Source organism: Lissotriton vulgaris, chromosome 5 (genome assembly GCF_964263255.1).
Source record: "Lissotriton vulgaris chromosome 5, aLisVul1.2, whole genome shotgun sequence".
Taxonomy (NCBI): Eukaryota; Metazoa; Chordata; class Amphibia; order Caudata; family Salamandridae; genus Lissotriton; species Lissotriton vulgaris.
In genome coordinates, this window is record NC_141693.1 from 1,184,153,107 (window position 1) to 1,184,166,380 (window position 13,274).

General features: G+C 48.8%; 2 protein-coding genes across 2 annotated transcripts in view; both read left to right on the forward strand.

Annotated features, from left to right (window-relative positions):
- LOC147712233 (scavenger receptor cysteine-rich domain-containing protein DMBT1-like) overlaps positions 1-13,228 on the forward strand; it is a 147,462-nt gene extending 134,234 nt beyond the window's left edge. The window contains exon 9 of the mRNA XM_086922979.1: positions 11,798-13,228. Coding sequence (XP_086779105.1) covers positions 11,798-12,047 — 250 coding nt within the window. The 3' untranslated portion in view covers positions 12,048-13,228. The remainder of the gene's footprint in view (positions 1-11,797) is intronic.
- The window catches only part of LOC147712229 (scavenger receptor cysteine-rich domain-containing protein DMBT1-like), a 1,653,398-nt gene that overhangs the window by 695,368 nt on the left and 944,756 nt on the right, over positions 1-13,274 (forward strand). The window lies entirely within an intron of this gene.

Below are 13,274 nucleotides of genomic sequence, written 5' to 3' on the forward strand. Positions count from 1 at the left end.
TGGATTGAGCCTGCTGTTGTGTTGCTATATCCTGGTAGATAGTCTCAATCTTAGATGTAAAATATTTCGCCAGTTCCTCACATTGAAGACTATTAAGAGGAGGAGGTTTGGACGATGTATTTGCGCCTGCTAGCTCTTTTACAAAATTAAAAAGAATTTTTGATTTATTGGTAGCTTCAGATATGGATTTTGCTACATAGTTATCTCTTGCCTTGTTACAGACTTTATGATAGAGCTTAAGCTCACTTTTGTAGAGTGAGCTGGCAGCCGGGGAGTAATCTTTCCTCCACAGGCGTTCTAATCGTTTACATTTAGATTTAGAAGCCTTCAGTTGATCGTTGTACCATAGGGCAGGCGGGTTATGGGAGGTGGTTTTTTTGTGAGCTAGGGGCAGGCAAATGTCTAAAGCACCAAGGAGCCATTTATTGATATTTGTGGCGACAATTTCAATGTCTCTGGTGTTTATTAATTCCTCCGGTGTGGTCGAACTTAGGATGGACGTGAGGTGGTTGATGTCCAGATTTTTCCAATTTCTTTTGAGGGACTTACTAGTCCCGCTAGGAGGGCTGACGGCTGTATGGTCCCCCAGATGGAATTTTGTTAGAAAATGGTCTGACCAATCTAAGGGCAGAGCCTGCTGGCACTGTAGCTGGGGGAGGCTGGAGAAAATAGGGTCCAGAAGGTGTCCCCTTTTGTGAGTTGGATCTGAGTTCCATAGAGTGAGATTCATGGCAGCCAGGTCATGAATTAAATTAATGCCTGGTTTGTTTGCAGGGTCATCGAAATGAATGTTTAGATCGCCTAGAATGGATAGATAGTTGTGATTCACCCTTACCGAGGCGATCCAGTCCACTAGTTGGGTGGCCCAAGGAAGAGTAGGGCCAGGCGGACGGTAAATCAGAAGACCTGTGAAAGTGAAGGTCGGGTGAAGTTGAAGTTTGAAAAGGGCAACCTCACAGGCAAGTAAAGGAATGGGCTCCAGAATACACTGCAGCAATTTTTTAAAGATGACTGCTATCCCACCTCCAATTCCGGTGGATCGGTCTTGTCGAATAATGGCATAATTAGACGGCAGGGCTTCGGCGATGTCTGGGCCAGAACTAGCATGTAGCCACGTCTCAGTGAGAAAGAGGGCATCTAGGGAGTTGTCAGACAGAAGATCAAAAATGTCCCTTTTGTGTTTGCAGAGCGACCTGCAGTTAAGACTGCCAAGTAGCCATGAACGAGTTGGCTTGCGGCCGTTGGGTCTGGGCCGCTGGCCACATAGTTGCGGGATATCGAGATAGAAATTACATGCACAACATGCGATACTATTATTCCTATAGTTAGATAATATTTCGCAGGTGTGTTTGACAGGGGTACGTAGGGACCGTAATAAGTCGGGCGTGTAGGTAATCACTCCTACAGAGTTTAAGGGCCCTGGGCCGGGACAGGCGCGGACGGGCGCAGACGGGCTTCCCTTTGGCGCGCCTTCGGCGTGCAAACGGCGCTCCCGCTGCGCTTCCGGAAGATGCACATTGTTTATCTCGTAAGGGAAAGGGCCGGTAGGGGCGTGGCCTCTGGTAGGGGGCGTGGCCTGTGGGCTCGCCAGTAATGGCGGCAAAGGACTTGGGAGTTTTCGTCCCGCGGCAGCGCTAAACCCCGCTGCGCGGGTGTCACAGAAGAATGGCAGAGCCACAAAAGACGAAGTGCAGGTAAAAACAAAGAAAACTATTTGTGACACTCAAATTTTAAAATGCGCAAATGTGGACAGGCTCCCGGCTACCGCCTCAGGAGTTCAAAGCATCTAGTAACGCTAGTGAGTCAGCGTCCTAAATAGGGTAGTCGGGGCGTGGCCTCAGGTAGGGGGCGTGGCCTGTGGGCTCGCCAGTAATGGCGGCAGAGGACTTTGGAGTTTTCGTCCCGCGGCAGCGCTAAACTCCGCTGCGCGGGTGTCACAGAAGAATGGCAGAGCCACAAAAGACGAAGTGCAGGTAAAAACAAAGCAAACTGTTTGTGACACTCAAATTTTAAAATGCGCTAATGTGGACAGGCTCCCGGCTTTCTGCCTCAGGAGTTCAAAGCATGTTATTGTTAGGTAGTTTTATAGAGCGTGCAGCTGCCCCAGCAAAGGGGCGTCCCGGCGCTGAAAGGGGAGTCAGAAAGGCAGCAGGAATAGCCCATTAGAAATAGATGAGTTTTGATGGCCTTGCGGAAAGGAAGCAGGCCATTCAAGCGACGGGTCTGAACGGGAAGAGAGTTTATTTTATTTATTTATTTTATATTCTTCTATAGCGCATGAATAGACCCCCGGAGGGGTATCTCCGCGCTTTGCCAGTGAGAGTAGCCTCAGATGGTAGTGAAGAGGTGAATGGTGCAATTTGAGAGAGGGGGATCAGTTACTGGGGAATAAATGTGTTTTTAGGGTCTTACGAAAGGTCAGATGGTTGGTCAGTGTTCTCATCTCAAGGGGTAGGGAGTTCCAAAGCTTTGGTCCAAGATAGGCCAGGGCTCGCCCTCCTTGTCTGGCCTTTTTTATTCTAGGCACCTGCAGAAGCTGCTGGTTACCAGAGCGCAGGGTTCGCCCAGGGGCGTAAGGCAGGAAGATGTTGGTCAGATATTTAGGGCCTTTGCCTATCACACTTTTGTGGATTGTGCATAAGGTTTTAAAATGCACTCGCTTCCTCACTGGTAACCAATGGAGTTTAGTCAGCAGTGGGAGGGAAGGAGTCCTGGGGGGGGGGGCGTTGAGGACTATCCTTGCTGCCATGTTTTGGATTACCTGCAGTTTTTTGAGCTGCCCTTCATTTGCTCCCAAAAGAAGGCCATTGCAGTAATCCACTCTGCTGATTACTAATGCCTGCACTAGTGTTTTTCTATGGCAGTCTGGCAGGTAGGGAAACACTCTCCTTAGCATTCCGATGGCTCGGAAGCAGGTACTCGCCACCTGGTTTACGTGGTCCTTGTAAGTAAGTGTTTGGTCTATTAACACTCCTAGGTTTCTCACTGTGTTTTTGGGACTAGGGACAGGACCTAATTCCAGGGGCCACCAGTCCGGTGTCCAATGTGTTACTGCTTGTCCAAACAGCATGACCTCCGTTTTTCCTATATTGCATTGGAGACAGTTTGCTGACATCCAAGCAGATATTGCTCTCATTCCCTCTGCGAAAGATTTTTTTATCGCAGGTGTCAGTTCTTTAAAGGGAAAGAGGAGTTGGGTGTCGTCAGCGTACGACACTGGTGTAAACCCAAATGATCTTGCTAGGTTGGCTAGGGGAGCCACATACACGTTGAAAAGTGTAGGGCTTAGACAGGAGCCCTGTGGCACTCCCTTATTGAGCTCCCTGTGGATGGATTTGTGGGAGCCCAGCCTAACCTCTTGAGAGCGTCCTGACAGAAAGCTTTCCATCCATGCCAGTGCCGTACCCTCCAGACCCACGTCTTTTAGTCGCTCAAGAAGCACTTTGTGAGATACCGTATCGAAAGCGGCGGAGAGATCCAGCAGCACCAGAATCATAGAGTTGCCCCCATCCAGTGCCATTCTGATGTTATTGGTCACTGTTTGGAGGGCAGATTCGGTGCTGTGGTTTGGCCTGAAACCAGATTGGGAATAGTCTAGGCCCTCCGTCGCTTCTAGATGTTGTGACAAGTAGGTGTTCACATGCTTCTCGGCTATCTTACTGATGTATGGTAAGAGTGAAATAGGACGCAGGTTGGAAAGGTCGGTCCATGGGGAGGCAGCTTTCTTGCGTATTGGGTTTACCACCGCCCTCTTCCAGTCTGCTGGGACTTGTCCTTTTGTAAGAGATGTGTTAATGACATTCTGTATGAAGGGGCCCAGGAGAGGGATCAGGGGGGGAACCATCTTAGCAGGGAGGAGGTCGTTTGGGGACCCTGATTTGATGTGAGTAATGAGATGGGGGAGATCTGCACTTTCAATGAGGGGGAAGTGTGATATGGGACTTGCACTGTTTTTGTCTTTAGGCGGGTTTAGAGGTGTGATCCTGTTAGTGCCATTAGTACTATTATTGGCTGCCACTATTTTTTTCGTATATAGTATTAATTTTACTCTCAAAGAAGGACGATATCTCGTCGCATAGGGTCTGTGAGAACTCCTCCGAGCTTTCACATGCGGCGGGTTTGACAAAGTTTTGGAGGATTTTAAAAAGCTCCTTAGGACAGTTAGTGGCTTCTTCTAGTTGTTGCAGAAGACGGTTTTTTCTAGCCTGTCTGATGTTTTTATAGTATTGAGATTGAGCATGATGGAAGACCGCTCTTGTTTCCTCGGTCTTATGTTTCCTCCATTTTTTTTCGGCTTGCCTACATTTTTGTTTTTCCTCCCTTAACTCCTGAGTATACCAACTTTCTTGTTTGGAGGCGGGATACTCTTTGTATAGTTTTAGGGGGGCCAAAGTGTCAATGGCTAGCTTGATTGAGCCTGTAAGCTTTGCCAGTGCTACATCTACTGTATCTTCTGCTAATATGGTGGGTTGTACCCAAATTTCCTGTAAATTGCTTAGTTCCACAGCTTAGCGGCCAGGTAACGGAAAGACCGGCCCCCGGCTCTGAGGCGTTTCACCCGGGGGACCGCCGCCAAGTATTGCTCGGCAGAGCGTAACTGGCACGTGGGGACATAAGGGACCAGTAGATTAGATAAAATCTCAGGGGACAAGAGTTTTAGGATTTTAAAGGTAAGACAGAGTGCTTTAAATTCAATCCTCTTCGGAACAGGTAGCCAGTGGAGATGCCGCACTGCGCCCGACGTGGAGCAGGTTCTAGGGAGCCCGAGCAGGACACGAGCGGCAGCATTTTGGATTTGCTGAAGGCGATTCACCTCCGCCTTATTGGCTCCTAACATCAAAGAGTTGGCGTAATCTAGTTGAGACAGAATAGTCGCCTGGATAATCAGTTGGCGTTTGGCTGGGTTGAAGAACCCCAGGATGGGCCTCAGACCCTGTAAGAGTCCAAAACAGGTACCCTCCACCTTTTTGGTATGCTCCTAAAACCCAAGAGTGGAGTCAAACAAGATCCCTAGGTTCTTCACCACCGACTTAGGGGTTGGGGCACTGCCAATTGACGTAGGCCACCACTGCGTGCTCCATCGGTCTTTGTTGTGCCCCACCAGCAACACTTCAGATTTCCTAGCGTTAAGTTGAAGGCAATTGGTGGTCATTCAGCATGATACCGCCTCCAGCCCATTTCGGAACTGCGTGGGGCCCTGGTCAAGGTCATCTGAGAAGGCCACCACCAGTTGTGTGTCATCCGCATAAGAAACCATTGTCAAGCCGTGGTCATGCGCTACTCCTGCCAGGGGCTGGACTTAGAGGTTGAACCGGCCTGGACTTGATGCTGACCCCTGAGGAACCCCCTGCTTGATGGGATGGACGTGAGAGAGAAAAGGGGGGGGCTGCGACCTGGAAAGCTCTGTCAGAAAGGAAAGAACGGAACCAGTCTAGGGCCAGACCAACTACCCCCGCCTCCTCTAAGTAACGCTGAGGTCGAGCAGTATCAGCACCGTAGTCTGTCCCTCATCCAGAATGGTCCGCAGATGTTCGCACACCGCTAGAAGCACGGTCTCGGTACTATGACTGGGACGAAAACCATTCTGCGAGCGGTCAAAGATACCATTGCTGTTCAAGAAGCCCGAAAGGATGTTGTTGGTGTGGGCCTCCGCAATTTTGGTGACCCAGGGCAGAAGGGATTTGGTCAAAAGCTTTCCGGCTTACTAGGGTCCAGAGAGGGATTTTTCAACAGGGGGACCACCCTTGCTTGCTTCCATGACAACGGCACCACCGCCATGGTGAAAGGAGAATTGATCGTTTGACATAGGGGTGCAAGAAGGACCGGAAAACAGTCTTTAAATTGGGCAGGCCGCATGGGATCTAATGGGGACCCTGATTTGACCTTCATACTTAGTGCGAAGAGCTCATCCAGAGTAATAGATGGCATTGCTTTCAAGGTGGCAGTAGGGGGAGGGGCATAAGGAGCTACCGGGTCCCTGGGGCAACTGGGGAAAGATTTATAAATGGCTTCCACTTTCTGGACAAAGAACTTGGCCAGTTCCTCACATTGCTGACCTGACATGATTGTGTGAATAGGTTTTTTTTCCCTGTTTTTAAAATCGTTAAGTATTTTTAAAATACATTTAGCGTGGTTTTTGCTAGACTTAATCTCATTGGTGAGGTAGGTTGCACGTTCCAAATGCATGGCTTTGTGGTAGCGTTTAATCTCGTCCTGGTAGAACTTTTTTGCCCCAGGGTCATATTTCTTTCTCCATGCCCGTTCTAATTTTTTACATGCACTCCGCAAGGCAGCTAGAGAGTCGTTATACCAGGGGTTGGAGCTAGAGCAGCGACCCATGGACTGTTTTGCGGGAATCAGGGTATCTAAAGCACTTATAAGCCAATCACAAAGTGCTTTATACGATTGTTCAGGATCAATGCCTAACGTAGGGGGACAAGACGCTAAAACGGCAAGTAGGTCCTCCAACTTAAGTTTATGCCAGCAGCGTCTAAGGGTGGCCTTAAGGTTTGCTCTGGGAAGTGTGCCAAGGAGTGGAAAGGAGAGGGACACTAGGAGGTGATCTGACCAACATACCGGGCTTGGAGCATTAACCGTGAGCAAGGGAATGTTGGAGAAAACTGGGTCTAGTAGATGCCCAGCAGTGTGGGTAGCACCCACCACCAGCTGTCTCAGTTGACAGGCAGCGAGGTCGGCAAGAAAGCTACTGATTTCTGGGTCCAAAGGACGATCAAAATGTAAGTTAAGGTCCCCGATAAGAGTGAAATTAGAAGCAGTCAACGCTAGGGAGCTCACAGCCTCAACAATGGCTGATTTGAATTCTGCGGTCGGTCCTGGGGGGCGGTAAACTAAGAGGCCAGTGATAGAAAAATGCACGCTAGCGGAGATAACAAAGCGGGCACATTTGCACCCCGCTACGTCCTCCCTAACAAATGAACATGGGAGGCGGGACCTGAAGATGACAGCTTGGCCCCCACCTCTAGTCTCCCTGTTTAGAGTCTGGATGCTGTACCCTGGGGGGAGTGCGAGGCCCGGCTCAGCCACAGTATCATCGGTTAGCCATGATTCCGTTATAAAAAACACGTCAGGAGATTCATCTTCAATAAGGTCGTAGATCTCCATATAGTGTTTGACCAGGGAGCGGACATTAAGGAGTAAGATTTTCAAGGTGGGCCTTTGGGGGCAGGGGGCGGTGAGGGGCAGGAGTTAAAGCCACAATTGCGGCAACAAAAAGGCCCTTCAATTTCCTCTCCCAGGCCCAGGCTGCATCGGTTTGTCTGCTGACCGATGGACAGCAGGTGCTCCCTAGTATAGGCTGACACCCCTGATTTTAAACCACCAGCATGTCTGGCGTTGCCCAGGCGCGGACGGACGCAGACGGGCTTGCCTTTGGCACGCCTTCGCCGCACCAGCAGTGCGCCCCCTACGCGTCCTTCCTGGCATGCTCCTTTAGTAGTCCCCTCCCACCTCCAACTAGACCGCTGAATGGGACCAGACCGTGGAGACCGGAAGCACTACTCCAGCCTTCCCTGCCCTCCGTTCAATCGGCACTGCAAACACCATGACGGAACGGGCGGGAGGAAGCAGCAACAAATTAAAACCAGTGAGTGAGTATCAGGTAACTGGTGCAGATACACAGATTTTATAAAACAATCAGCGCGATACAAAGATGCCCAGTAGATTTTACCGCGACCAAAGCAGGTCCCAGCAGACTCTGCCACTGTCTGCCTTTTGCCGCAGCGCACTTTGCCTGGTGTGCGCCTTTAGTAGTCCGCACCGACCTCCAACTAGACCGCTGAATGGGCCCAGACCGTGGAGCCCGGAAGCACTGCTCCTGCCTTCCCTGCCCTCTGTTCAATCGGCACTGCAAACGCCTTGACATTCAGGGCGGGAGGAAGCAGCAACAACTCAAAATCAATGAGTGAGTATCAGGTAAGTGGTGCAGATACACAGGTTTTTTAAAACAATCAGCGTGATACAAAGATGCCCAGTAGATTCCACCGCGACCAAAGCAGGTCCCAGCAGACCCTGCCACTGTCTGCCTTTCGCCCCAGCACGCTTTGCCTGGTGTGCGTCTTTAGTAGTCCCCTCCCACCTCCAACTAGACCGCTGAATGGGCCCAGACCGTGGAGACCGGAAGCACTACTCCTGCCTACCATGCCCTCCGTTCAATCAGCACTGCAAATGCTGTGACGGTCCGGGGCGGGAGGAAGCAGCTACAAATTAAAACCAGTGAGTGAGTGTCAAGTAAGTGGCGCAGATACACAGATTTTTTAAAACAATCAGCGCGATACAAAGATGCCCAGTAGATTTTACTGCGACCAAAGCAGGTCCCAGCAGACTCTGCCACTGTCTGCCTTTCACCCCAGCGTGCTTTGCCTGGTGTGCGCCTTTAGTAGTCCCCTCCCACCTCCAAATAGACCACTGAATGGGCCCAGACCGTGGAGACCGGAAGCACTACTCCTGCCTTCCATGCCCTTAGTTCAATCGGCACTGCAAACGCTGTGACAGACCGGGGCGGGAGGAAGCAGCAACAAATTAAAACCAGTGAGTGAGTGTCAAGTAAGTGGTGCAGATACACAGATTTTTTTTAAACAATCAGCGCGATACAAAGATGCCCAGTAGATTTTACTGCGACCAAAGCAGGTCCCAGCAGACTCTGCCACTGTCTGCCTTTCTCCGCAGCGCGCTTTGCCTGGTGTGTGTCTTTAGTAGTCCTGTCCCACCTCCAACTAGACCGCTGCATGGGCCCAGACCATGGAGACCGGAAGCACTACTCCTGCCTTCCCTGCCCTCAGTTCAATTGGCACTGCAAACGCCGTGACGGACCGGGCGGGAGGAAGCAGCAACAAATTAAAGCCAGTGAGTGAGTATCAGGTAAGTGTTGCAGGTACACAGATTTTTTAAAACAATCAGCGCGATACAAAGATGCCCAGTAGATTTTACCGTGATCAAAGCAGGTCCCAGCAGACTCTGTCACTGTCTGCCTTTTGCTGCAGCGTGCTTTGTCTGGTGTGCGCCTTTAGTAGACCCCTCCCACCTCCAACTAGACCGCTGAATTGGCCCAGACTGTGGAGACCGGAAGCACTACTCCCGCCTTCCTTGCCCTCCGTTTAATCGGCACTGCAAATGCCGTGATGGACCGGGGCAGGAGGAAGCAGCAACAAATCAAAACCAGTGAGTGAGTATCAGGTAAGTGGTTCAGATACACAGATTTTTTTTAAAAATCAGCGCAATACAAAGATGCTCAGTAGATTTTACCACGACCAAAGCAGGTCCCAGCAGACTCCGCCACTTTCTGCCCTTCTCCGCCTGTGAAGATGTACAAGGCGGGCCTTTCGATGATCATTAAGGCCACGGACATTCCAAGTTCAGAGTGTGGTGGCTGTCATACTGCTATGCCAGGGAGGTGAATGCCGGATGAAGCCAGGTGCAGAAGAGGAACCTGAGCAGTGTAAGGTGCAATGTGCAGTACAGAGAGCAGTGTATAAGACGGCACGGTACAAATTAGGTCATAAAAAAAGACAACAACAGGCCTCAGAGGAGAGGCAACAACACCCAAAGACCACCCCCCACCCCACCCACACCAACCCCCAATCAGGTTGAGAGACCAAACCCACCCATCCAGGGAACCCCCAACTGGGAAGGGGAAAAGCTGAGTAAGAAAAAAGGGGAACCATCCCATAGAGACGTGGCTTGGTGCAGCGTACGCCCCTGTCGCTAGGACCGGGTGGCCAAGCCGTGGGTAAAGACCTGAAAGCCCAGGACCAACCATATACACAAATAACAAATATGGTGCAACAAAAGTGTCAAAGCTGCATAAAGAAGGACAGAGAAATGCAGGGCTATGGTGTCCGGTGCAGTAAAATGTCCCATTAGCAGAGAAGATTAGCCGGGTACAAGAGCTAGGGAGCGTGAGAACGACAAATGTGGGTCAGTATATGAGTAGTGGAGTTACAACAGGAACTAGGACTAGAACGGGCAAGCTCATGCCATATAGTGCAGGAGATCAGAGTATATGAACAAGGGTTATTCTGAGTCATTGTCACTTAGATCGTCGGTCGCGGCCGCTTGGGAGCTGGAGGGGGTGGATCGCTGTGATTAGTCCCGTTTTTTGGCATAGGGTAAAGCCACTTTTGGTTCCAGAAAAGTGTGGACATGCGAGCCGTGTCTGATGCGCAGTTTGGCCGGATACACCAGAGAGTAAGACACTTCGTGTTTTTGCAGCAAACGTTTGGCTGGGATAAATTTGCGGCGGGCAGCCTGAACCACCATGTATAATCAGGGTAAAAGGAGATCATGTTCCCCTGATGGCAAATTTCCCCTTTCTCCCTGGCAGCTCGGAGGACCACGTCCCGTTGATGGAAATTCAATAGTTTGGCAATGATAAGTCGAGAAGGAAGACAAGGAGCAGGCGATGGGCACTCTTGATGGTTGTTGTCTGTGAGGAAGAGGATGAGCGCCTGTGTCATTTGCGCCGGATACAATGTTGATTCTGTGGGATCTTAACACATGGGCGAGTGGCTCCATGTAGATGTTGAAGAGTTTAAGATTGATAATGGACCTACGGGACCCCAGTGCCAAGACACTTCTGACTATTTTCTTAGAGTGGGAGTGGACTCTTGAGTTAAGATCTACTAGTGAGGATTCCCTGGATGCTGCCACCAGTGATTGGGGAATAATTACCACATTGTGAGGATGCTGGTGAGACAGGGATTTACCAGTGAACACTATAGCTCCGACCTCAAGGAGAAAATGTGTTGTTGTCTACATGTCATAACCTGCCTGTGAATGTGTAGAGTTAGAAATAAAATACTCCTTATTATTATAAAAATAGGTATTTGATTGGACATTGATTTGTTGATACTGCTGTGCACTCTTTGAATTATGAGTCATGTTCACTGAACTGTATCCACACTTTTCCCGAGGAGCCTTTCTTTGATTGCTCGTCCACAGCTACCACTGAAAGTCAAGTTTAGGATGGGTACTTCACCAAGTTGCTCAGGATCCACTGTAGGTCAGGCCACAGAACATAGGGAGTAAAGACCCTCAAACACCACGGTGGGGCCCAGTAACCCCTGCAGGCCCTGTGGCCTTCTGAAAGTGGTTCTGACAATACTTTACACATTGTCTCTAAGTTAAGCCTGACTGCTTTTGTGTAAATCTACCAGAGGATTAAATACAGGTTTATTTAGTGACTTTTGTGTTTTACCCTGAGAAAAATGTTGTTTATTATTTGAGTGGGGTTTTTTCCCCTCAACTAATAACCCAATTTATGACATGTTATATTTGGGCACTACTTAAATCATCCAGGTAAAAAAATGTACATTTTCACTACTAGCTCACATTTTGTTTTGCTTCAGATTTGTTTCGAATTATTAAATGTTTCTAATGTTTCATTCGAACATCTGGTGTTAATTGAATGTTTCCTTTTTTCAACTTTTCCTTCATTTTTCCTTTTATCCATCCCTGTTTCCTTCTTTTTGATCTTCCTTGCATGTTTCCTCGTTTGTCTCTACTTACCCATCCTTTCCTCACTTACATCTCTTTAATTCTTCATCCTTTATTTATTACCCATGTGCCTTCATCCCTTTTTCTCTCCCCTCTCCTCTTCTTTTGCTTCTGGCATCCTTCCATCGCCTTCTCGTTCTTTTCACTGTTTCAACCTTCCTCCCCCCGCACCATGTATTCCTTCTCTTCTTCTTCATTTACTTTCCCTCCATTGCTTTAACCTGCATATTTCCACACACTCTCCTTTCCTCCTCACCTCCCTTCCCTCTATGATGATTCTTCCTAGGTGTATTCGAGACGCGACATACCAGACGTACCCCTCTCCATCCCTGGACCGCGCTCGTTTCTCCTTCCGGGCCTTTGGGCTCCTGCACCAGCACTCCAGGGTGTACCTGCAGTGTAAGATAGTGATCTGCAACTTGTTTGATGACGCATCACGCTGCCGCAAAGGTTGCCTCGTGAGGCGGAAGAGGTCAACAGTCTCTGACCATCCAGAGGTGGAAGTCGTCGTTGGGCCCATCGAAATTACGAATTAGATAAACGGCGAAAAAAATCTTTATGCTTAGATGAAAGAATGACATTTGGCGAAAGCCCCTCAAATGATATATCTACCGAGAATTGCTTGTTTAATGACATTTAATGATTTCCTCCTTTCGACAGACATTGTGATTTCATATTGCACAGGGGCAAACTAGACTGTAGAACTTCAACAGAGAAGTAGCTTTATTTGTAGAGACATGAAAAATCTATGCACTTAAATTATAACAAAGGTGAAACAGTCAAATGAATCCATGTTCCTATTGTACAGCATTTCCCTCATAATCCGCCATGCGGACCAAATATATGACGCTACAGTGCAATTCATCGATGGCAAATCAGTTCTTTAGCAAATTGCCCAAGTGTCCTTCTGGTTCCTAACGCTGTAAGCCATACAGAGCAGTAACAGTCTTTTCATTCGTACAGAAACAGATCTGGTGAAAAAGCATAACGTGCACGGCAGTTCTTGCAGTGACTGCAGTGCATCTTTGCGCAGGGGTTCTTATGAAACCTGGCTTGAAGTCAAGCAGGCTGTAGCCAGAGCTTGGTCCAGTACACAGTTCAGACCCAGTTCAACCCTTTATGGTGGCCCCCGGGCTCCATCGCAAAAGGCCTCCTATAAAGTGGCTCCCAGTTTTTTTTTGTATGGCCCACACTATCCAAGCCCCATGTGTCTGACAGGAGCTGATCTTACTGTTTTGTGTGACAGACAAGGCTGATCATTACAAGTTACAGCCAATGATCGCATTTTCAGGCTTCGAGTGCCAGATGATTTTTTGGGGCACAAGTCACTCACCTCGTGCGGATCCTCTCTCGGACACGTGTCAACAAACTGTTTCACTGTTTTAATCCCTAATGACATTTCGGATTACGGAAATGAATTGATGGCACACACTGATATCCAAAGAAAGTCTATATTTCGAAAGTTACCTTAAAATTCGCACACTGGGACTCTTGTTGGTATGGTATCTGCATATGGAAAATATTGGCTACTGAAGGTTTCATGGGATCCGTCAGTTTCAGAGTTGCTTGCGCACTGTTGAGTGAATATCTGGGAAATGTAATACGGGTTACAGCCAACAATTCTACTTCATACATGTGATTTCTGAATGTGCCTTTGAGTATGTCTCTCATTAAATAAATCACCTGAATATTTCTTGCAATAAACAAATCACCTTTACCTCCTTGCGTTTTATTTCATTTTAATCTGACAGCATGTGGGAAGT